The following is a 25,544-nucleotide window of genomic DNA, read 5'->3' on the forward strand; positions in this document are numbered from 1 at the left end:
GGCATGGCCAAGATTCATTTTTTCCTCATAAATATTGAACTAAGTAATATTTATTGAAAAGATCATTCGTTTCACTACTGCAGTACGGTAAAAATGTCATAAGTCACGTGATGGTATTATACATCCATTTCTGGATTCATTTCTTCTGTTTCACTTTGCTCTGCTGCTTTCTACTAATGCCACACTGTCTTAATTACTGTAGTCTTGCAATAATTTCTGAAATCGAAGAGTGTAAGCTCTCACCAACTTTGTATTTTTTCTCCAGGATTACCATGGCTGCTCTTTGCACTTTTCAACTGCAGAGAAATTTTAGAATCAGCTTGTCAATTTGCCTCCAAAAAAACTGCTGGAATTTTCATCAGGACTGTACTGAATCTACAGATCAGTTTGAGGAGCAACGACAACTTTACTGAATCTTCCATCTTATTGACATGGTATGTCCCTTCATTTATGTAGGTCTTTAATTTTTCACAGCAATGTTTAATTGTTTTCTGTGTAGAGGTCTTACACGTCTTTTGTTGGATTTATTCTTAGATACCTGTGGTAGATTTAAAAGGACCACATATTCTTTGCATCTTCTGTCAAGCAGTGAAGTCTATGTTCCCTCCCCCGAATCTTCACTAGCCTTGTGATTTGCTTCAGCCAATAGGAAGCGAGAGATATAATAATGTGTGACCTTTGAGCCTAGGCCTCAAGACAGCTTGGAGCTTCTGCGCTGCCTGTTTGATGCTTCCACCATGTGAAGAAGCTGGGAGTGGCTTCCTTTAAGATGGGAGACCATACGGAAAGGGGTTCTGCTGACAGCCAGCACCAATCCGCTGGACATGGGACTGAGGTCATCTCATACCATTACGTCTCGGTTAACTGCCAGGTGACTGCAGCCATATGAATAACCACAGGTGAGACCAGCAGCAGAAACATCCAGCTATGTTTAGCCCAAATTATTAACCCACAGAATTGTAAACAAATAAGATGGTGGTTGTTTTAAACCACTACATTTTGGAGTCATCTGTTACACAATAATAGTTAATGATACAGTATTTAATATTTTCTTTCTCTCCCTCCCTCCTCTTCCCTCTCATCTCTCTCTCTCCTCCTCTCCCTTTTCTCAATCCCTCCCTCCTTCCCTCCCTCACTCCCTCCCTTCCTCTCAAACTTCCATTTTCGTAGAGACAGGGTCTCCCTATGTTGCCCAGGCTGGTTCTGAACTCCTGGGCTCAAGTGATCCTCCCACCTAGGCCTCTCAAAGTGCTGGGATTACAGGTGTGAGCCACCACACCCAGACCTGTTTTCTTAATATCCTCCGAATTTTTCTTTTCTCTGTAATCATTGCTGACATGTAGAAATACAAGTTTTCTATACTGTCTCTAGTGACCTTACTAAATTTACTTATTCTAATAACTTAGCTGAAAATACTTTTAGATTTTCTAGCAAATGATCATGCTTTCTACAAATAACAAAGTTTTTATTTTCCTTTCCAGCTCCTATACCTTTTATTTCTTTTTCAAAAAGATCGTCCTTGACTTACTTCACTGGCTGAACTCCCGTGTAACGGTGAAAGAAGTGGTGATAATGGGTAACTTTCCTTTATCTCAAGAAAAAACTTTAACTCTATCACCAATTAGTATGATGTTTGTTGTAGCTTTTTAATAGATAGACCTAAACAGATTAAAGCAGTTATCTTCTATTTTTAGCTTGCTGAATTTTTATTGTAGATGGATGTTAAAGTTTGTCAAATGACTTTTATACATTTTTAAGTAATCATATTCTATTTTATCTTGTTGATGTGGTAAATTACCAAATTTATCTGCAAATGTGAAACTGAATGTGCATTCCACGAATAAAACCAATTTGGTTATATTAGCCTTCTTATATATTTCTGTTTTTGATTTACTAATATTTTGTTCAGATTTCTTTCCTCTATATTCATGAAAAAGTGCTTATCTATAATTTTCCCTTATTATTTGATAACTTTTTTAAAAAAATTACAGTTTTCTGGTAAACTTCTTAGATACATTCATAATTATTTTAAATTTTCTGTCTAAAAATACCAACATCCAGTTTATCTATGGTTCTGTTTCTAGTGTTTGTTTTTCCTCTTGGTCTCATCTCATCTTGGCCTGGTAACTTGTGACTGAATGCAACATTTTGTATGAAAACTTACAGAGACTTTGGATGAGTTTTTAGCTTCTGGCAGGCAGTTAGAATAAGAAGCATAATGCCTAAATCAACCAGGGTTTGGGTTTTCTCAAGGCTATGTTTCAGTCTTTACCTAAGTTCTGGTGTATTTCAGTCCTTATGAGGCCTGGTGTAGTCCTTTAGCAGTCTCAATGAAAACCAATGCCATTCCTCCACTTTTAACCTCCCTAGTACCACAAAACTGCTGAAAAGACTGTGTCACTTAGAAATCAGCAAATATCTCAATCAAGAAAGTACCTCAGATTATTGGGGTTTGTTGTCTGCTTGTCCCTTCTCTGTAAGATATTAGCCCTTCAATTACCAACTCTCTTAGCAGCAATGAAGTCTAAGTTTTGCTTTGCTAGCCCCTCAAGACTGCCAAAAGCTTTACTTGCATTCTCTGCCTGTTGGCAGCTGCTTTCTGCTTGGCTTCTTCACCTTTCTCCCCACACTGCTTACAAATCAGAAAAAGTCTCAGGAATAAAAGCAAAATAAATGTTGGGCTCACCTTACTGAGTTTCTCTCCTCTCATAAATCTTGAGCTCTCAAGTCCTGGCTGTTTTGGTAGCTTTCCAATGGCTTCACATGGACACTCCCCATCCCTGTCCCCACTATCTGTCTTTTCTTGAAGTTCTCAGCTGGCATGGGTCTGCTTATTATAAGCTGGTTAACAATCTCTGGATATGGGTCTATTTTCTGATTATATCTTTATTTAAAATGATTGATATTTCAAGGTGTTTATAAGGCGTGCCAAATACTCTTCCTTACTGAATATAAAAACACTTTTTCATGCTAATATTACCAGTAAATCTCTGATTCACTTGGAATTTATCCTTACATAAAGTGTCAAGAATAAATCTAATTTTACATTTTTTCTATTGTGATTGAGCCTAATAGCATTATTGAAAAGTCTATATACTCCCCACTGAATTAAAATCTCTTTATTATATATTAAAATTTCATGTGCAACTTAATGACATTTCTATTCTGTTTTCTTACTTATATTTTAATCTTTTTGCATGTGTCTTCTGAGACTGCCTTAAATTATTTTGGAACAAGAATATGTTTAATTGAAATTAAATCATATAATGGAAGAAAAGGTGAAATTTTTTAAAAGCAGAGAGGAGGGAAAACTTTTTTGTGACTCAAAATTCAGATTCAAGACTCTACTTTCAGGGATCATTTCCACAGTTCGTTACTAGAGAAGTTTCTCTGAATATGCAGAGTTTTCAAAAAAAAAAAATTAGATTCAAAACAGCAAAAGACTAATACATCTGACAACATAAACACCTCTTGTATAATGAAACACACACACACACACACACACACACACACCCCAAAAGCAAAGTAAAAAGATAAAAAGCTGAAGAAAAAATACTTACAACTTTCATCAAAGACATACTTTTAGAAAGAGCTTCTAAAATTAGAAGAGATAAAAGGCCTGACAGAAAAATAGACAAGTGACATAACCAGGCAGTTCACTGAGAGATATCTGGACCCTTAACATACAGATCAGGAAAAGAAGATATAGAAGAAAAGAAAACAGAAATAGGCAGAGAAGCAACAGAGCAAGAGGAGAACCCGAAAGGACAGATGTCAACAACAGGGAAGTCAGCAATGTCAAAATGGCAGAGGATGCTGCAAAGATAAGGCTAGAGAGAAAGGTCACTGGATTTGGTGCCTCGGGGAGTCACTGATAACCTCCTGCTAAGTCATTTCAGAATATCTTAGAGATTAATAGCAACCTCAAGTTGAGCTGGGCCCAGTGGCTCACGCCTGTTTTCCCAGCACTTTCGGAGGCTGAGGTGGGCAGATAACTTGAGCCCAGGAGTTTGAGACCAGCGTGGGCAACATGGTAAAACTCTGTCTCCACAAAAAACACAAAAATTAGCCAGGCATGGTGGCATGCACCTATAGTCCCAGCTACCTGGGATGCTGAGGTGAGAGGATCACCTGAGCCCAGGAGGTTGAGGCTACAGTGAGCTGTGATCGTGCCACTGCACTTCAGCCTGAGTGACAGCGTGAGACCCTGTCTCCCGCACCCCCCAAAAAAGTCCAACATCAAGTTAATTCAACCTAACTCTCTCTCTCTCTTTGGTATAAACAAAACAAGAAATGTTAAGTGGATGGCCTAAAGTCATATGGCTAGCTATTTGATCTTAGACTTGAATATGTACATTTTCACAATAGCAACTACCTATTAGGTAGAAAGCATGAAAGCCAGCATGGAGGATGCTATTTCTCCTGAAAAACATTCTGCTATTCATTCGTCCATGCCTCACCCCACCTCATGGTGAGTGATGATAAAGTATGTGAGCAGGCCTTATTTTCCTTATTTCACTGGCAGAGAAACTGAGGTTCAGTAAACTCAACTACTTTGCTTAGAGCCATAAAATAAACATGCTGGGAAAACAGGGTACTGACAATCAGTCCAGTACTGTTTTGCCAATACTACTTTGAGCATTACCTTATTCTCAGAGAAGAGAAAATGAGATCAAAACAAAGGCTTAAGGTAAAAAGCTTTTATACCCCAACTTCGTCCTTGCAACCAAATATTAAAGAACCACACAAAGTAGCAAAGACTTTGAAACCTCTATTGAAATGTCAAAACCTTCATCACAGACACTATTACCTTTCTGAATGACTAAGGTGCTTGGTCTGAATCAAGGAAATATTCTGGCCCTTAAGTAAAAGTTATCCTTACCGAGTCATTTACTGCTTTTGGGACTCCACATTTGAAAAAGCTGAGATACAGCCCAATGGTATGAATTATTCTGCCACCTTCAGGTTGATCTGGTCAGTCAAAGTCGATGAGATGAGGGAACGAGCCAAACAGGGCTTATTCTTGTAGTAACTAAACGACTAATCAAATACAGTAGTATACAAAGTTGATGCTTATTTACTCAAGCAGCAGACAGTTTCCTGTTATAAAATGGAATTTGGAGAAGGCAATCCTGTGTTCATAAGCTCCTAATAAAAATAGGAAACTATCTATTTCTACCTCCCCACACGAAAACTGCTGAAGTCTTCCAGAAACTTCATAGAGTTGAAAGAAGAAATACCTGTCTATATACCATAAGGTCTCAGATCCCAAGCTATTCTCTCGGCCATGTCCTTTCCTTTCTTAGTTTATCCTGCACTAAACAAAACTGTCTGGAATTCATTCTTTAAAGGTTTATTTATGGTACATAGAGACTGTTTATGTGAAGCAGAGTATTTGCCTATTTCCCTCTTGGGACAATGTTTAAAACTACAGGGATATTTCCCTCTCTGGCACTTTCTGAAATACAATTAACAATACTGGATCTTTTTTCCTTTTAACAAATCTGGTTTTTATTTAGGGAGGGGAGGAAAAAAGTAAAGGGTCTGAAGTTTCCCAACAAATTATTTCAAGCCTTTGAGAAGACAGTTTTAGGCTTTTTAAATAGTGTCTTTGTTCGAAACTCCCCCAACCCCCACCCTCTCAATCTGACCATTAAAATGTGGGTTTTCTTCCAAACTAGATTGCTCAATTAAAGCCCTTCTTTTGTAATACCCCAATGCTCTAAATGGAAAAAGGACTGCTGTAGGCCACCTCATGAAATCTTTTAAAGGCTCCTGGCCTCTTTTGATCTTTAAAAAAAGCCAGAAACACGTATAAACTACCTGGCATTTTCAATATCACTCTGCCACTTTCTAACACGCAAACTTGGGAGAACGGAGAGAATGGGGAGTCAGGGAGGAATGCTGTGCTTTGGTCTCTGCATTTGTGAAATGGGACTATTATCTCCCCATTCTTCCATCGCAGAGTAAGGAATCCAATTGAGATAGCAGATGTGAAACTGCTTTCAGTCCTTTTGAACAGACACTGTATCTGGCAACAAGGTACCCTCAGTGTAAACCTGAAGACTTCCCTCTGAGATTTCTGACAGTCTCACTTCTGGCCTGGAGTCAGGAGAATCAAGATAATTATTCCTTCAATACCAAAGACGTGGTTTACCTTTTAGTCAGGCTCTCGTGACTCCTGTTCAGGGACAGAACTCCATTTTCTAAGCACACACTTTTAGCCATTATATATTCATCTAAAAGAGCATAGTACCCTTTCTAAGAGCTACTAATAAAGGCATATTACCCTGTTAGAAAACTCTTTGAATAAATGACATTATTTTATGAGTCCCAGACTCCACTAGGAGACTCAAGACACAGTAAAATGTGACTCCCACAAGCTGAGAATTAACTCGTTAGTCCCAATTCCCCGCACCCTGTTGGAAACATTAACTTACTACACTCGGCGTGCGCCCCACACACCTCATCAAATGGCTGCTCCGTGTAATTGTTTAACAATGATTTGAAAAATGCCCTGAAAATGTTCCTTCAATTCAGTGCCAGATGAAACATTCAACTGAAATGATTTCGTTGACTATATGCCGAGCGCACACACAACCATCACTCCCATAGAACTGCCTGGCTGGAGCTACTCCGACTGCAGAAAATCAGACTGCTTTTCTCAGTCTGGGGAGTCTTCTGCTGGGAGCAACCGGAAGGGAATAGTTAGGTGTCTGTGTTTCTTAGTAAGATGATTTTAAAAACAAGAAGTCCTCAACCCTCAGGAAATGCTTCCCATTGGTTTGCTGGGCAAGTGCCAAGTGCTCTGGGTGAATATATACTTTATCAAACAAACCCATTCCAAAGGTCACACAAGTCAAGTGGATACTTGTGGATATTAGCAAGACAGTGGTTTTCCCATGGTTTTCCCCTCACTCCCATGCTAACTATCTTTAATCTCCTGGGAAACATGAAATTAAAGCGAATGAAGCAGACAGGGCAGTGAGTGAAGGGCACGCTGCACTCTTCCGGAGATGGCTGCAAGAGCCATTCCTGCTCCAGGTCCCCACCAGCACTCCCAGCGGCTCGGCCCCAGCTCGCCACCCCAGTGCAGTCACTGTTGCCCTACCCTTACCCAAATGTGATCTGATGTTGACCAGACTACTGTCTCATTACCTGTGTGTCGATTTTAGAAGCTGTGAGTTGGCAGACACGGCCACATGAGGCCCACACATGTGTTTTGTTAGGCTCACTAGGTTTAAAAAAAACCAAAAAACTTGAATTGGTTGCCAATGTTTAAAAACCAGGAGATTCCACATAAAAATCCAGATTTCCGGCTTCTCTTTAAAAATCTGAAGATCTGGCAACACGGGGTCACATTCCTCCATGACAGCATGCGGCTGGAGTGGGTTGTGGCAGCCCCTTCAGATGGAGCGGGCTCTCCTGGTCGGGCAGACATGACACTGCCCCAGTGTGCGGCTCCACTCGCTGCCATTGCCAGCACAGCCCCTGCAGGCGTCTAAGTTAGGACCCTAGACTTCCTCCTTATCTGCTCATATCTCTAGCTGTTCCTCCGCAGCAAGACGACTATCTTGTAGCATCTTAGAGGAGGCAGCATGGGGCAGTGGGAAGAGTCCTGGACTGGCGGTTACTAGGAAGATGGAGGTCTTGAGTATCATCTTTAAGTGCAACAGAGTGAAAAACCAGAACCAATGGGTCCAAGCTGCAGGTGGGCCGACTTTGACTCAAACTAAGGAAAGACTTTCTAATGCCCCTGGATCCACTTCTGCTCTTATCACTGCCTAGCCACACAGGCTTGACTAACAAAACACTTTGACCTTCAATTTCCCAGTCTACCAAGCAAGTACATCATTGAGGACTCACAGGTCTAAAATTCTCTGGTTCCTTATGTTCTATGGGGAAGCACAGTATAGTGAAAAAAAAAAAAAAAAAAAAGACTTTAGAATCAGACAGGCTTGGATTTGAATCCCAGCTTTCTTCCTTAATGAAGATATACTTTATTGCCGAAAATGAAGATGGTGTTCAGGCTGTGTCTAGTAAGTAGTCATCAAGATGGTCTAAGGGTTTCCTCCTGATGTGGTGGTAGAGGCAGCCACATCCCAGTGGGTAAGTGAGCTGAGTCTACTTTAAAGGCGGTAGACACTCATTCAAAAAGAGATGGATACTTAGGAAGAGAGAATTAGGAAGGTGAGCAGGCCTCGGGCACAAAAGCAAGATGCTGTCTTGATTTTGCTTTTTCTCTTGATCTTGGATGCAACTTTAGGAAAAAGGTATCTCACTGAGGTAAGCCAGGAGCTAAACAGAGAGCAAATAGGTTTTACAAAATTATCTGTGAATCTCTTGAGCTACTCCTTGATCTCTGGCAATGTCATATTTAATTTTTTTTTTTTAAAGACAAATACACGTGAGTCAATAAACCTTCTGAACAAGGAAATCTGTAAAAATAAAATGTCTGCTATCAATGATGATGGGGGACAAACACACACACACGCACAACAACAACAAACAACAGACAGCAAACACACTCCTTCTTTTCCAAGGAAAAATCATCTACAAAAATTTACCCAAATGGCAGCTCACCTTAAGATCCAATGGGAGCTTGTTGGAGGTGAACACACTTAGCTTGATCTGAGGAATGCTGATTTTGAGATTTTCAAAGTAGTATCGAATTGGTGTTCCACCTTGCTCAGCTGTCTTTTCATGGAGGTTTTCATCATATTTTTCCACCTCTGGTACAAAGGCAGAATTTAAAAAACAAAAAGTCTCATGATCCAAACCCTTGTATTCACATTGAAAAAGATAATCAAAAAAAGGAAACCATCTATCACTCTCAAATTAGTTTGCGAGGGTACAGTGACACGTATAGTATTCTGATGCCATTCTTTGTGAGAGTAGATCTGTTTTGTGTTGTTTATCAAAAAAGAAGACTAGCATGTTAACTTGTGACTCTATACCATCCAACAGATGTCATCTATGGAAAAAATCACCCAGATGGCAAAGTCAAAGGCCACAGGTGTATTTGTTAGCAGTGTTATTATCAATGACCCAGATTATCTAAATTTATTTTCCTAGGATCATATCCAAATAAGTCTTGGAGTGCCGTGTAACTGAATCAAAATGAGTATCACCAATTCATGAATCTGAGCGAAACATAATGCCTGAAAAAGAATCAGGTTGCGGGCTGTAAAGATGTAACATCACTACAAGCAGCAACCTGTCTCCCAAATGGTGGATATTCATTTAAATAGGACAATCAAGGCAAATATATATATATATATAATTATACTTTAAGTTCTAGGGTACATGTGCACAACGTGCAGGTTTGTTACATATGTATACTTGTGTCAAGGCAGATTTTTTTTACTTGCCATCCCATGAAATAAAAGGAGTAGCATGGGCTACAACATGGCAATGTCATCTTTGCACTTGATGCTGTATGCACACCCAACTGGGCAGCATATATTGCCTTGGCTTCATGTGCCTTGGAAATAAAACCAGGGAGCTTGCACATATCTACTTATCAAACACATTTATATTGTAAGCTATTATCAGTGCTACTTACAGAAAAATGATACTGCAACAGAGACCTGCACATTTATGCTGAGGAAGCAGAAACAGCTACAGACAGGATGGCAGGTACTTTAAGGAGCAGCAGGACTGGGCTTGTGGATCTGAGGGCTGCATGCTGCCTCTGTCCCATCCCATCAGCACTGGTGACAATATACCAAAAATACGGGAAGCAACCTCTTAGTCAGCTCCCACTCGAGCGAAAGGCAGGCAAGGATTTTACAAAAATCTAAATCCATGCCTGAGGAGAAATTTATTACAGCAACTTACAAGAAAATTTACAAGAAAAGCATGTCGAATCAAATTTAAAGTAAAACTTCCCAGGAAGGTACCAAAACAGAATGGATACCTGGCAGGCAGGCTCCCAAGTGGCTGTCTGAATACAAATAAACACTGGCGTTCCAACTCAAAGTGGAAAACACAGCATTAAACAGACAGGATCTTGCTCTTGATCCCAAATACTCTTAAAGCTTAAATTCTACATCTGGGATAAAAAGAACAAAAATATTTTTCTTGCATTGTGTGTATGTCTGTACATGTGTACACACATTCCCAGTGATTTTTTTTCTCTAGCCAACATGGGCGGATAAACATAAAAGCCTCTTTCTTATCATTTCTTCAGGCTCAATATTTAGTTTAGGCTTCAAAAGACTGAGTATTATTGATTTTTTTCTAAGCTGTATACACAGCCCTGAAAAGCCCACCTAAATAAAAGCAGGAGGAAAGGCCATGATGAGGAATCTGAAAGAAGCAACAGCTCAATTATTTCTGTAGCACTGCTGGAAACCTGGGTTTTTCAATAGCTTATCTTACTCACTTCTACAAAGAAGAGAGTAAATAAGTAGAAACCTTTGTAATTACAGAAAAGCACAAGGGTTTGGATGTCAAAAGTTAACGAATTGAGGCTAGCCAATTTTATTTTCTCAACTAAACCAAAGGAACTGCCAAAAGGATTTCTGATTCTTGGCCTGGAGTCTCTTTAACAAACAAAGGTTAGGAAACAAAGTGGTTTGCTAAATGACTAACATCATTTCTGTCATCCTATAGCAGATGAATAAAAAAATGCAAAGCAAAGAGGAATCGTATACTGCTTCCCAAAGGTGTACCACCGGATACTCCAGGATTCCAGAAGACCCTCTGAATGGCTCCTTTAATTCACAGAGATAACTCAAGACAATAAGTAATACTTTGAAAAAGTACAACTGAAACACAAGCCTTAGCTTCCTAGCTCAGGCTGAGATGTGGAAAGGGAGCCTATCAGACACCAAGGGACTACCTATTTTTACAAACAGACTCAAAAAATACCATCTTTGGACCAATTCCCAGACACAGACATAGAACATTCAACATTACCTGATTCTGCTTGATCGTAGCCAAAGAAACTTAGCAGCTTGAGGAGCAGTTTCTCCTCAATTTGCACTGTGAATCTCTGAGCTGTGACCATCAGATGCTAGAGATAAAGAAATTCTGATTTAAAGTGTGAACACCAGAAGGAACATTCATCTGTGCTATTAAGAAGGCCTCAATGACATGGTATGCTTTCATTAATCATGTGGCTTTACAACTATAACACCAAATTATTTCTGGCTTATCTCTCTATATATTGTTATGATTAAAAACTCCAAAAGATGTTTAATAGATGGTTTGCCATTCTATTGTTTGGTTCCCAGGAAATCTGGGCCTCATTAGTCAGGACTCCAGCCTCAGATGCACTGTGGTGGATGAACTTTATGGTGTGTGCTCAGATGGATGGCGGCTAATTTAAGGAGCTACATGGCTGGGCTTGTGGATGCAAGGGCTACAGGCAGGCTTGGTCCCATCAGCACTGGTGATAAAGGACCAGAAATATGGGAAGCAACCCCTGGTCGGCTCCCACTTTTCCAGAGTTTGCTGCTGGAACAGCTAGCTTGTGCATGGAGACCCCTCCAAGAAAGAAAGTTTATCATTTGTAACTATCTGCTGCTTTTGGTAAACAGTGTGGTAACTTAGGTAGCAGCACGTCTGTCTCAAAGTCAGACCCATCATAGCCCTGTCCCAATATTTCAGGGTTATTCTTTGTGTGTGTGTGCGCACGTGCGCCCACGTGCGCGCATGTGGCCACACACACGCAGACACACATCTCACGCTGTCACTCAGGCTGGAGTGCAGTGGCATGATTGTGGCTCCCTGTGGCCTCAAACTCCCAGGCTCAGGACCTCTGCCTGCTAAGCAGCTGGGACTACAGGTGCTTACCACCAGGTCCAGCTAATTTTTGTATTTTTTATAGAAATGGGGTTTCACCATGTTTCCCAAGCTGGTCTCAAACTCCTGGGCTCAAGAGACCCGCCCGTCTTAGCCTCCCAAAGTGCTGACATTACAGGCGAGAGCCAGTGAGCCCAGCTGGGGTTATTCTGTTTCTAATAACAGATCTGGATCATGCCTGGTCTTGACCTATCTAGAAGATGCTATACTTTCCTACAGTGACTTCACTCTGATGAATATGGACTCTGGCCTATATGGACTCAGTACTATCAAACTGTCACCTGCAAGGTCACTGAAAACACAACTGAGAATGCAAAGGGCCAGAAGGAGGCGTTCCTGTCAATTCCTCCAAACAATCTATTATGTCACACGTGGCTTAACCCTGCAGAGTATTCCCATCAGCATCCGGCACTGTTGCTCTGAGACTTGGCTGTGAGAGAACAAATCAACCTTCCAGCATGGCATCAACCCACCAGCCTCCTCCACCAGCCCACCTTGTAGATGTTGGTCAGTGCACTTTTACTGGGGAACTTCACTGCGTTGACTTGCACAGCTGGGCCAGTCTCGATGACCTCATTCTCATTGCTCAGGGGAGTCACATAGAGCATGAAGGGCTGCGTGGTACCAATGAGCTGATTGTCCACCTACGGCCACGGAAAGGTAGCAAAGCAAAAACATACAGTAGCTCAGTTTTCATTTTTACACTTGAGCGGGGCGTCATAATGCACAGGTTGCTCAGAAAGTACCCTTATCATTTCACTCGATCTCAATAGCAGCTCACAAAAGGGCAGTCATAAAAAGTTAGCGGTCATAATAACAGACTTCATTAGGGGAGTGCTTTGCTAAGAGAATAGATTTTAAGTTTTCTCACCACAAAAAAAGAAGTAGGTGAGGCAATACATATATTAGTTCAATTTAGCCATTCCACACCTAAAAATATTTCCAAACATCATGTTGTACATGATGAATATATACAATTTTTTTTTTTTTTTTTTTGAGACAGAGTTTCACTCTTGTTGCCCAGGCGGAAGTGCAGTGGCGGAATCTTGGCTCACTGCAACCTCTGCCTCCCGGATTCAAGTGATTCTCCTGCCTCAGCCTCCTGAGTAGCTGGGATTATAGGCATGCACCACCATGCCTGGCTAATTTTATATTTTTAGTAGAGATGGGGTTTCTCCGTGTTGGTCAGGTTGGTCTCGAACTCCTGACCTCAAGTGATCACCTGCCTCAGCCTCCCAAAGTGCTGGGATTACAGGCATGAGCCACCATGCCCGGCTGAATATATACAATTTTTTATTCACCGGTTAAAAAATCAGCTATTGGCCAGGTGCAGTGGCTCACATCTGTAATCCCAGCACTTTTAGAGGTTGAGGCAGGCAGATCACGAGGTCAGGAGTTCGAGACCAGCCTGATCAACATGGTGAAAACCTGTCTCTACTGAAAATACAAGAATTAGCCAGGCGTGGTGGCAGGCACCTGTAACTCCAGCTACTCAGGAGGCTGAGGCAGAAGAATCGCTTGAACCCAAGAGGTTGCAGTGAGCCAAGATCGCACCACTGCACTCCAGCCTGGGTGACAGAGCGAGACTCTGTCTCGAAAAAAAAAAAAAAAAAAAGCACTTTGGGAGGCCAAGGCAGGTGGATCACAAGGTCAGGAGATTAAGACCATCCTGGCTAACATGGTGAAACCCCATCTCTACTAAAGATACAAAAAATTAGTTGGGCGTGGTGGTGGGCACCTGTAGTCCCAGCTAATCGGGAGGCTGAGGCAGGAGACTGGTGTAAACCCGGAAAGCAGAGCTTGCAATGAGCCGAGATCACGTCACTGCACTCCAGCCTGGGCAACAGAGCGAGACTCTGTCTCAAAAAAAAAAAAAAAAAAAAAAAATCAACTATTTGAAAAAAGTAATTTTTTAAGTCCATGACTTGCTTAATGAAAAAAAAAATTAATTAAAAAAATAAAACAGGTGATACTATGTGCAAAGCTCCATGCTAGACACTTCATATGCATGATCTCAAGTCACACCATACCTGTAATGCTGGTGGTAGTTAAACTAAGGGTTTTGCTGCAGTCCTTACAACAACTTCATGAGCTCTGTCCTTATTTTATAGATGAAGAAGCTGAGAAGAGAGGCCCTTGCTTAGGGTCACACTGCTGGTCAGTGGCAGAACTAGAACTTGAATCCACGTCTGTCTGACCGCAAGGTCAGCACTCCTAAACACTATGCTATGGATGCTTCTCTTGAGCTCCAAATTCCTTGAAGACAATTTAAATTAGAGAACCAGGAGCTCAAATGGCTACCAAATGGGAACAGATCCCTCTACTAAAGTCAACTCCCTTCTTAGGAATGACAGTGGCATTAGGGTTGACTCTATTTACGCAGCCCTGATCAGTGCCATCACAGAGGACACTCGCCACACTCAGATGTGCATGGATGTCTGGAGGCTCCTTGCAGGAAGCAGCCATCTTCATGTTCTGTCTCACATCGAAGGTCACCACCAGGAAGAGGTGGTTGCTCCTAAGTTCAGTGGACAAAGTGATAAAAGAAAATGATAAACTCAGGGATTCTGTCTCCCAGCTTCAGAAGCAGCTACTAAGCCTCAAATCTGCTAAGATTGCCCTGAGTAAGAGTCTTATATCTTGCAGAGAAAGAGCTGAAATTGTGGAAAAACAGACACAAGCTCTTATCATGCAAGTGACTGACCTGCAACGAAAGATGCACGCACAGCCTCACCAGGTGTCTACTGTTAAAAGTGAGGGCACTGATTGGATAAGAATGGGACCCTGTAACCTGGAATGGGGATGTGTGGGAGGACCTCGATGAAGCTCAGGGAAACTGAGTTTATAAACTCTGACGAGCCTTTTTTGCCAAAAGGAAGAGCTTCCTCATCCCCAGCAGTGGCAACATCCCCTCCTCGACCCACGCTGTCATCAGCTTTCCACCTTTGTCTGAGGAGATAAATCCTATGCTGCCTGAGGCAACAGTGATGACCTGATAGCTGTCAGGCAAAATAATGTTGATTCTCCTCAGGAGCCACCCCCAACACCCCTGTTTGCTTCTAGACCTATAACTAAAGTCCTGGAGGGTCCCTAGAGGTGAGGTTGAGAGTGTGACTCATGAGGTGTGCTACGCTCGAAAAGAACTGTTTGAGTTCTCTAATGTATACAGACAGAAATCTGGAGAACAGGTATGGGAATGGATATTAAGGGTATGGGATAACAGTGGAAGGAACATAGGGTTGGATCAGGCTGAATTTATTGATCTGGGCCCACTAAGTAGGCACTCTGCTTTTAATCTTATAGCTTGGAGAGGTAAAAAAAAAAAAAAAAAAGGTTCTAATAGTTTATTTACTTGGTTAGCTGAAATATGGATTAAAAGATGGCCCACTGTGAGTGAGCTGGAAATGCGTGATCTCCTTTGGTTTAATGTAGAGGAAGGGATCCAAAGGCTTAGGGAGACTGGGATGGTGGAAGGGATTAGCCACTTTAGACCTACTCATCCCAGCTGGGAGGTTCCAGAAGATATACCCTTGACCAACGCCTTGCAAAACAGATTTGTAAGGGCAGTACCGGCATCTTTGAAGAGACCTGTAATTGCTTTTCTTTGTATGTCAGATCTAAAGGTGGGAAGAGCAATCATTAACTACAAAAGTTAAATACAATGGGAATAACTGGATCCCGAGGTGGCAGGTTGCTAAGTGGCAGCACTCAATCGTCAAAGACAAGGTGGGCATAGCTACCATAATGCACAGCAGAGGCAAAGTGGCAATCAGAATAGTCTGACTCATGTAGAGTTCTGGCACTGGCTAATTAATCATGGTGTTCCTAGAAGTGAAACTGATAGGAAGCCTGCTGCATTCCTACCTAATTTATACAAGCAGAAAACTTCTAGGCTGAATGGACAAAAGACTAGTTTGAATTATAAAAACAGAGAATCATGTCCCCTCAGTCAATTTCTAGACTTCAGCCAGTTTACAGAACCCCTTGAATGAAGGGGAGGCCGGATCCCCTTGAGGAAGGACCCCACTATATTGCTGACAAATTATGCAGTGAATCTTTCTCCCATCCTTCCCCAAGGAGACCACTGGCCTTTTACCAGGGTAACTGTGCACTGGGGAAAGGGAAAGGATCAGACATTTCGGCGACTACAAGACACTGGCTCTGAGCTGACATTGATCTCAGGGGACCCAAAACATCACTGTAGTCCTCCAGTTAAAGGAGGGGCTTACGGAGCTCAAGTAATTAACGGAGTTTTAGCTCAGGTCTGACTTACAGTGGGTCCAGGGGGTCCCCAGACTCATCCTGTGGTCATGTCCCCAGTGCCAGAATGCATAATTGGCACAGACATACTCAACAGCTGGCAGAACCCCCACCTTGGCTCCCTGACTGGTAGGGTGAGGGCTACTATGGTGGAAAAGGCCAAATGGAAGCCCTTAGAGCTGCCTCTACCTAGAAAAATAAACCAAAAACAGTATCACATCCCTGGAGGGATTGTGGAGATTAGTGCCACTATCAAGGACTTGAAAGATGCAGGGGTGGTGATTCCCACCAAATCCTTGTTCAACTCTTCCATTTGGCCTGTGTAGAAGACAATCGACGGATCTTGGAGAATGACAGTGGATTATCGTAAGCTTAACCAAATGGTGACTCCAATTGCAGCTGCTGTACCAGATGTGGGGTTTCACTGCTTGAGCAAATTCACACACCTCCTGGTACCTGGTATGCAGCCATTGACTTGGCAAATGCCTTTTTCTCCATTCCTGTCCAGAAGGCCTACCAGAAGCAATCTGCCTTCAGCTGGCAAGGCCAGCAATATACCTTTACTGTCCTACCGCAGGGGTACATCAACTCTCCGGCTTTGTGTCATAATCTTATTTGGAGAGACCTTGATAGCCTTTTGCTTCCGCAAAATATCACACTGGTCCATTACATTGAAGACATTATGCAGACTGGATTCAGTGAGCAAGAAGTAGTAAACACACTGGACTTAGTGGTGAGACACTTGCATGCCAGAGGATGGGAAATATATCTGACTAAAATTCAGGGACCTTCTACCTCAGCAAAACTTCGAGGGATCCAGTGGTGTGTGGCCTGCCAAGACATACCTTCTAAGTTAAAGGAGTTGCTGTGTTTGGCCCCTCCTACAACCAAGAAAGAGGTACAATGCCTAGTGGGCCTATTTGGATTTTGGAGGCAACACATTCCTCATTTGGGTGTATTACTCCGGCCCATTTATTAAGTGACCCGAAAGGCTGCCAGTTTTGAGTGGAGTCCAGAACAGGAGAAGACGCTGCAACAGGTCCAGGCTGCTGTGCAAGCTGCTCTGCCCTCTGGGCCATATGACCCAGCAGATCCAATGGTGCCTGAGGTGTCAGTGGCAGATAGGGATGCTGTTTGGAGCTTTGGCAGGCCTCCATAGGTGAATCACAGCAGAGGCCTCTAGGATTTTGGAGGAAGGCCCTGCCACCTTCTGCAGATAACTACTCTCCTTCTGAGATGGCTCTTGGCCTGTTATTGGGCTTTGATGGAAAACAAACATTTGACTATGGGTCATCAAGTCACCATGTGACCTGAACTGCCTATCATGAACTGGGTGCTTTCTGACCCACCCGTCTAGCCATAAAGTGGGTTGTGCAGTGCAGCATTCCATCAGCAAATGGAAGTGGTATATATGTGATCGGGCTCGAGCAGGTCCTAAAGGCACAAGTAAGTTACATGAGGAAGTGGCTCAAACGCCGATGGTCTCCACTCCTGCCACCCTGCCTTCTCTCCCCCAGCCTGCACTGATGGCCTCATGGGGAGTTCCCTATGACCAGTTGACAGAGGAAGAGAAGACTAGGGTCTGGTTCACAGATGGTTCTGCATGATATGCAGGCACCATGTGAAAAAGGACAGCTGTAGCACTAAAGACCCTTTCTAGGACATCCCTGAAGGACAGCAGTGAAGGGAAATCTTCCCAGTGAGCAGAACTTCGGGCAATGCACCTTGTCACACACTTTGCATGGAAGGAGAAATGGCCAGATGTGTGATTATATACTGATTCCTGGGCTGTAGCCAAAGGTTTGGCTGGATGGATTGTCAGGAACTTAGAAGAAGCATGATTAGAAAACTGGTGACAAAGAAATTTGGGGGAGAGGTACGTGGATGGACCTCTCTGAGTGGTCAAAAACTGAAGATATTTGTATCCCATGTGAGTGCTAACCAATGGGTGACCTCAGCAGAGGAGGAGGATTTTAACAACCAAGTGGATAGGATGACCTGTTCGGTGGTCACACCACTTGGCCTCTTTCCCCAGTCACTCCTGCCATCACCCAATGGGACCATGGTGGCAGGGATGGAGGTTATGCATGGGCTCAACAACATGGACTTCCACTCACCAAGGCTGACCTGTCTACGGCCAGTGCTGAATGCCCAATTTGCCAGCAGTAGAGACCAACACGGTGCCCTCGATATGGCACCATTCTTCTGGGTGATCAGCCAGCTACCTGGTGGCAGGCTGATTATATTGTACCTCTCCCATCATGGAAAGGGCAGAGTTTGTCCTCACTGGAATAGACGCCTACTCCAGATACGGGTTTGCCTATCCTGCATGCGATGCTTCTGCTAAGACTACCATCTGTGAACTCACGGAATGCCTTATCCACCGTCACGGTATTCCACACAGCATTGCCTCTGACCAAGGCACTCACTTTTTGGCTAAAGAAGTGTGGCAGTGGGCTCATGCTCATGGAATTCACTGGTCTTACCATGTTCCTCATCATGCTGAAGCAGGTGGATTGACAGAATGGTGAAATGGCCTTTTGAAATCACAATTACAATGCCAACTAGATGACAACAGCTGGGGCAAAGTTCTCCAGAAAGCTATGTATGCTCTGAATCAGCATCCAGTATATGGTACTGTTTCTCCCATGGCCAGGATTCACAGGTCCAGGAATCAAGGGCTGGAAGTGGAAGTGGCACCATTCACCATCACCCCTAATAATCCACTAGCAAAATTTTTGCTTCCTGTTCCTGCAACATTACATTCTGCTGGCCTAGAAGTCTTAGTTCCAGAGGAACACTGCCACCAGGAGACACAATAACGATTCCATTAAACTGGAAGTTAAGATTGCTACCTGGACACTTTGGGCTCCTCCTAACTTTAAGTCAAGAGGCTAAGAAGGGAGTTACAGTGTTGGCTGGGGTGACTGACCCGGACTAACAAGATGAAATCAGTCTACTACTCCACAATGGAGGTAAGGAAGGTTATGCATGGAATACAGAAGATCCATTAGGGCATCTCTTAGTATTACCATGCCCTGTGATTAAGGCAATGGGAAACTACAACAGCCCAATCCAGGCAGGACTACAAATGGTCCAGACCCCTCAGGAATGAAGGTTTGGGTCACTCCACCAGGAAAAAAACCCCACAAAACCATGACCTGCTGTGGTGCTTGCTGAAGGTAAAGGGAAGACAGAATGGGTAGTAGAAGAAGGTAGTCATCAATACCAGCTATGACCACATGCCCAGCTGCAGAAACAAGGACTGCAATTGTCATGAGTATTTCCTCCTTCTTTTGTTAAAAACATGTTTGTGCATGTATACACCTGTACTAAAAAAAAATCTTCATTTTATTTCCTTTCTCCTTCATCACATGACATATGATTTATTGACTTCATATCAGCATTCAAGTATCATTAACTTTATGTAATAGTATTTGGGTTGGAGATTGGTGTGTTTCCAGCTGTATGAAGGATATGCATTATGTTAGGTGTCATTATGACCTTATTATTGTCTTTATCTGAAGATTATGTATGATCTCAGCAGCTGATAAGGGGTGAACTTGTGATGGTTAATACTGTCAACTTGATTGGACTGAAGGATACAAAGTATTGATCCTGGGTGGGTCTGTGAGGGTGTTGCCAAAAAAGATTAACATTTGAGTCAGTGGGTTGGGAAAGGCAGATCCACCCTTAAACTGGTAGGTGCAATCTAATCAGCTGCCAGCAAATATAAAGCAGGCAGAAACACATGAGATGGGCCTAGCCTCCCAGCCTACATCGTTCTCCCATGCTGGATGCTTTCTGCCCTCGAACAACAGACTGCAAGTTCTTCAGCTTTGGGACTCGGACTGGCTCTCCTTGCTCCTCACCTTGCAGACAGCCTATTGTGGGAACTTGTGATGGTGTAAGTTAACACTTAATAAACATACATACATATATATATCTCTCTCCTTTTAGTTCTGTCCCTCAAAGAGAAGCCCGACTACACTGGTAATATTCTTTGCTTTGAAATCTATTCCGTCTGACGTTAATCTAGTCATTCCCACTTCCTATGACAAGTGTCAACATGGTATATCTTTTTCCATCTTCTTTCCTTTTAACCTATTCGTGTCTTTATCCTTAATGTGTGTTTCTTGTAGACAACATATAATTGGTTCATGCTTTTTTGTACAATTTGATAATCTCTGCTTTTGATTATGGTGTTTACAACATTTAAATTTAGTTAACTGATACCATTAGGTAGGTTTCAGATACAATTAGGTAGGTTTGAGTCTACCATCTTGCATTTTTTATTTGTCCCATCTATTCCTTTCCCTGCTGTTTTCTGCCTTCTCTTGGATTATTTATGATTACTTTTTTTCCTGAGACGTAGTCTCCATCTGTCACCTACGCTGGAGTGCAGTGGCACAATCTTGGCTGAATGCAACCTCCACCTCCTAGGTTCAAGCACTTCTCCTGCCTCAGCCTCCCGAGTAACTGGGATTACAAGTGCACGCCACCACACCTGGCTAATTTTGTATTTTTAGTAGAGATGGGGTTTCACCATGTTGGCCAGGCTAATCCCAAACTCCTGCCCTCAAGTGATCCACCCGCCTCAGCTTCCCAAAGTGCTGTGATTACAGGCATAGCCACCTCGCCTGGCCTGATCTCATTTTATCTCCTTTGTTGAATTATTAGTTATAACTCTTTGTTATTTTGGTGGTTGCTTTAAGAGTTTTATGCTGTTTATTTTTATAAGTCTACATTCAAGTGACATCATACCACATCATGTATAAGATTACAGTAATAGACTTCCATTTCTCCCCATCAGCCTTTATGCTATTGTTAAGAATCTCACTCTTACTTTAAATAAGAAGAAAATAATCTTATATATTTACCCAGATAGTTGTCACTTCTGGTATTCATTACTTCGTGTAGAACAGACTTTCACCTGATACTATGTTTTCCCTTCTGCCTGATGATGTTCTTCTACATTTTTTGTAGCATGAGTCTGCTGATACCTTTCAGTACTTTAAAGACGTTGTTCATTGTCTTCCCACTCCCACTGTTCCCAACAAGAAATCTGTTGTCATTCTTATCTTTATTCCTTTGCACATAACACATTTTTTTTTCTTGTTCCTTTGCTTTAACACTGGTTTTGAGTAATCTGATTATGATGTGCCTTGGTATAGTTTCCTTCACAGTTGTGTGCTATATTCCACCCAGTGTAGTTTTCATTACATTTTAATCTCTACAAGCTTTAGTTTATGTCTTCCATATTGCTACTTACCTTCTGAACACAGAGAATACAGTTGTATTAACATTTTTAATGTCCTGCAAAAGTTCTAACATCTGTGCCAGTTGTGGATCAGTTTTGACCAATTAGTCTCCTCATTATATGGAAAGTTTTCCTACTCCTTTGCACAGCTGATAATTTTTGATAGGATATCAGATACTGTGAATTTTACCTAGTTGGGTGCTACACTGTTGTATTCCAGTAAATCTTCTTGAGCTTTATTCAAGGATATGGTTACTTTACTTGGGAAGAGGTTGATTCTTTCAGATCTTCCTTTTATGATTTCTTAGGCAGGTCTAGAGCAGTGCTCAGTTTAGGGCTAATCATGAAGGCAAGACTTTCCTGAGACTTTTCCCAGTGTCTCATAAATTCTTAGTTTTTCCAGTCCAGCTGGTGGGCACAAGCACTATTCCTAGCCTTGTGTGGGCTGCAGACACTGTTCCCTCTGATCCTTTCAGATGGGTAGTTTCCTCACATACATCACTGACTAATACTCTGCTAAATACTCAAGAGGGACCCTCTATAGATCTTCAGAGTTTTTCTGTGCAGCTCTCTATGCCCAAGTGTACCATCCTATAACTAAAGATACCTTGGTCTCTCTAGACTCTCAGCTCTGTTTTTTCAACTTCTCCACTGTGCTGGGTACTTGCTTGGTCTCCCCTCCCTGGAAACTTTCTCAAATTGATCAGAAAGGGCAATCACGGGGCTCAGCTCTTTTGTTTCCCACCTCTCAGAGCACTATCCTTCACTGTCTGATGTCCAGTGTCTCAATACTGTTATCTTCTTATTTATCTGGATTCTGGGGCTGTTTCAGGTGGGAGGGTAAATTTAGTTCCTGTTACTCCATCTTGACTGAAAGCAAAGACCAGTTCTTTAGTTTGTTCTCCCTATGACGGACCTCAATTCCTCCAAATGATGGTTAGATGACTTCCTGTCGGTTTTTCTATTGGCAAGATGGTGAACCATGGATCACCTTCCTCCATGCCACCTTGACCAAGTTACCTCTAATATATGCGGAATTCTGCTGTATGTAGAAAAATTAATGAGACGAATGTAGGTAGAAACAACTATTTCATAGAATGATTTTTTGAAGGCCACAAGATATTTCCTCCAAAACATTAAAGTTCTTAGAACATCAAACATTAGATCTGGTTGGGTGGTCAGCATGAAAACAAGGTGACTAACAGCTCTGGAACTTCCCCCTTACCTGGACATCCTGTATGCTGAGTTCAAGCATGTGGCTAGTTGCCAGCTGTGTATAGTGCACACTGATTCCTGTAAGACTTGCAAAGACCAGTTCTTCTGGGACTTTATTAATTAAGGACAACCCAATTCCACCTTCTAACCTCACAAGCACCTGAAAGGAAACCAAAATATGGCACCCTGCTTGTTTAAAACACAGTTCTTAGTATCCAGGAGAGTATAAGAAAATAAAGCATTTTACATTCCTCTATTCCCTTCCTCTCAGCAGATGAAAACTACTTAGGGAAGTCCTATTATTTACCTGGATGGCTCAAATGCCATCATCTCACTGGAAGCCTTGCTTTCTAGGCATACCCTTCACTCCAATGAGAACTCCAGACTATGTGATGATACTCCCATCAAACGACCAAGGACATTCTGCATTTCATTATAGAAATCTAATTATTTGGGAATCTTTCACCTTATTTGGCATGAAAGCTCATAATTTGTTATCCACTACACTTCCATAACATCCAACACAGCATTTTACACAGAGGCATTTGATTTTTTCAAAAATCACTGAATAGACATCAAATAAATATAGTTTTTCATGTTCATCTCATCTTCCTTTTCAAACTTGTCACTCTCCAATCCCAAACACAGAAAACAAAAGGAAGATGTCAGAGATAGCTGAAGCAAAAAACAAAAAATTGTTTGTCTTAAATCTTTTTTTTTTTTTTTTTTTTTTGAGACGGAGTCTCGCTGTGTCGCCCAGGCTGGAGTGCAGTGGCGCGATTTCGGCTCACTGCAAGCTCCGCCTCCCGGGTTCATGCCATTCTCCTGGCTCAGCCTCCAGAGTAGCTGGGACTACAGGCACCCACCACCACGCCCGGCTAGTTTTTTTGTATTTTTAGTAGAGACGGGATTTCACCATGTTAGCCAGGATGGTCTCGATCTCCTGACCTCATGATCCACCCGCCTCAGCCTCCCAAAGTGCTGGGATTACAGGCTTGAGCCACCGCGCCCGGCCTGTCTTAAATCTTACTGAAATTCAAACGGTTTAGCTTCCTTTATTGTAATAATAGTTTAGCAATGCTTGCTACATTCTGATTCCACATAAACTTTGTTATCATTTACATCACATTCACACATACACTGATAAACAGTAAACACTGTGAAGCATAACTCATATTTAGAATCATGCAGGATAGAAAGAAAACGGAAGATCTAAACTACCACCAAGCAAAATTCTAAAAAATTGATGATCAAAGAAATATATTTACAATATTTAGATCTTACTTCCAATTCCTGCTCTGTATCTGGATTCTTTAATTTCTGCAGCTCTTGTTCGGTGACAGGAAGTTCATCCACTTCATGTGAACGGTTGCTTTTCCGTTGGCAGAAATCTGTTATCTGAAGTCAAATAAAACACCACATGAAGATGATTCACTCTTCCTTATTGAAACTATTCTAACCCAGACAACTGTGTGGGTCAAAAGTCATTACATAATCAAGATTCATATGGAAGTGAATGGTTTCCAAAGGCAAGATCTGTGTAATAAAGAAGCAAACTTGGTTTTAAGTCTGCATGGCAAACTCAAGCTATACATCTTGACAGCCTCACGTAGTGGGGTTAGATATCTGCAGATGATCTCAAATTATAACTCAAGTCAAAATACGCAAACCTCAGGATCACTGCATTCATTTTTGCCTTAAGATTGCTTTATAAAGTGGTATTATGAGCGGGCACAGTGGCGCACACCTATAGTCCAAGCTACTTGCAAGGCTAAGGTGGGAAGATCGCTTGATCCCAGAAGTTCAAGACCAGTCTGGGCAACATAGTAAGACCCTATCTCCACAAAAAATGAAAAGTAATTAGCTAAGCATGGTGGCATGCACTTGTAGTTCCAGCTACTCGGGAGGCTGAGGCGGGAGGATCACCTGAGCCCACGAGTTCAAGGCTTTAGTGAGCTATGATTTTGCCACTGCCTTCCAGCTTAGGCGAAAGAGAGTGACACAGCTAAACAAATAAATAAATAAAAAGTGGTACTGTGAATTGTGATGCACTGTCTCAGAGACCTCATTGTTATATTTCAACATCTTTTTTTTCCTTTGTTCTGATTATGCTATGACCTGATAAACTCTTATCCCCATCACAGATCTCTCCCCTGGGTTTCAGAGCCATAGTTACAATGACTCATGGACATCTTCACATAGATATCATACAGTTAGTTACCTTAACAAATTCAAAACCTAACTCCTCCCTTCCTCTGCAAGTCTGCTCCATGTTCATCCCTTAGTGATCTGGATTATCATCCTGTAAGTTGCCCAAATCAGAACCTTGGAGGCCATTACTGACTCCTTCCTCTCCCTCATTCCCACATTCAGTCATGAAATCTGCCTGACTCTACTCCTAAGTAAGCTCTCATTTCTATTCATTTCTCTCCAGCCTCCTCATGTCGACCCCTGCCACTTCTTCCAGTTCAGGCCACCATAACCTTTCATTGATGTTACTGCAAGAGCCTCCTACCTGGTCTTTCTCTATCTCCAGTCTTGCCCCACTCTGGTTCTCTACCTTGCAGCCAGAGGAAGTGATCTAAAACAATTTTCTAATCATGCCATTCCCTGACTCCTTGTTGCCTTAGAAAAACCACAAAGTTGCCTTAGAAAAACCACAAATTCTTTAGTATGTATCTCTGACCTTTTCTGATCTGACCCCTGCTTCTATCTCCAGGCTTCTTTCTTACCACATTCTGTGTGCCACTTGGGCTGAGGATCACTCTGCTACCTGTGGGCCTTCACTAGTCAACTTCCCAAACAGTATGTCATTTACTTCTTATGTTTATTAGTCAATGATCGCCCATCCCCACTAGAATGTAAGCTCCAAGAAGGCAGGGAGTTTTGTCTGTTCACTGGTAAATGTTCAGTACCTAGACCCACGCTGGCTCAAGTAGCTGCTCAATAAATACCTGTTGATGAACCCACTCATTACTGAAGGCACAGCCCCTCCACC

General features: G+C 42.2%; 1 protein-coding gene, 1 long non-coding RNA gene and 1 pseudogene across 3 annotated transcripts in view; 2 read left to right on the top strand and 1 right to left on the bottom strand.

Moving 5' to 3' along the window:
• The window catches only part of VPS13D (vacuolar protein sorting 13 homolog D), a 283,937-nt gene that overhangs the window by 99,542 nt on the left and 158,851 nt on the right, over positions 1-25,544 (bottom strand). For both annotated transcript variants that reach the window (XM_023192002.1, XM_023192003.2), the window contains exons 58-62: positions 23,831-23,944; positions 22,557-22,706; positions 12,306-12,455; positions 10,924-11,020; positions 8,584-8,732 (exon numbers count right to left, since the gene is read on the bottom strand). In XM_023192002.1, coding sequence (XP_023047770.1) covers positions 8,584-8,732; positions 10,924-11,020; positions 12,306-12,455; positions 22,557-22,706; positions 23,831-23,944 — 660 coding nt within the window. The remainder of the gene's footprint in view (positions 1-8,583; positions 8,733-10,923; positions 11,021-12,305; positions 12,456-22,556; positions 22,707-23,830; positions 23,945-25,544) is intronic.
• LOC111526339 lies at positions 713-11,120 on the top strand. The gene is made up of 3 exons (XR_002726338.2): positions 713-899; positions 1,482-1,576; positions 10,618-11,120. It is a non-coding gene; the product is annotated as an uncharacterized LOC111526339 (long non-coding RNA).
• LOC111526342 lies at positions 3,339-3,456 on the top strand (annotated as a pseudogene).

This window comes from Piliocolobus tephrosceles, chromosome 1 (assembly GCF_002776525.5).
Source record: "Piliocolobus tephrosceles isolate RC106 chromosome 1, ASM277652v3, whole genome shotgun sequence".
NCBI classification, from domain to species: Eukaryota; Metazoa; Chordata; class Mammalia; order Primates; family Cercopithecidae; genus Piliocolobus; species Piliocolobus tephrosceles.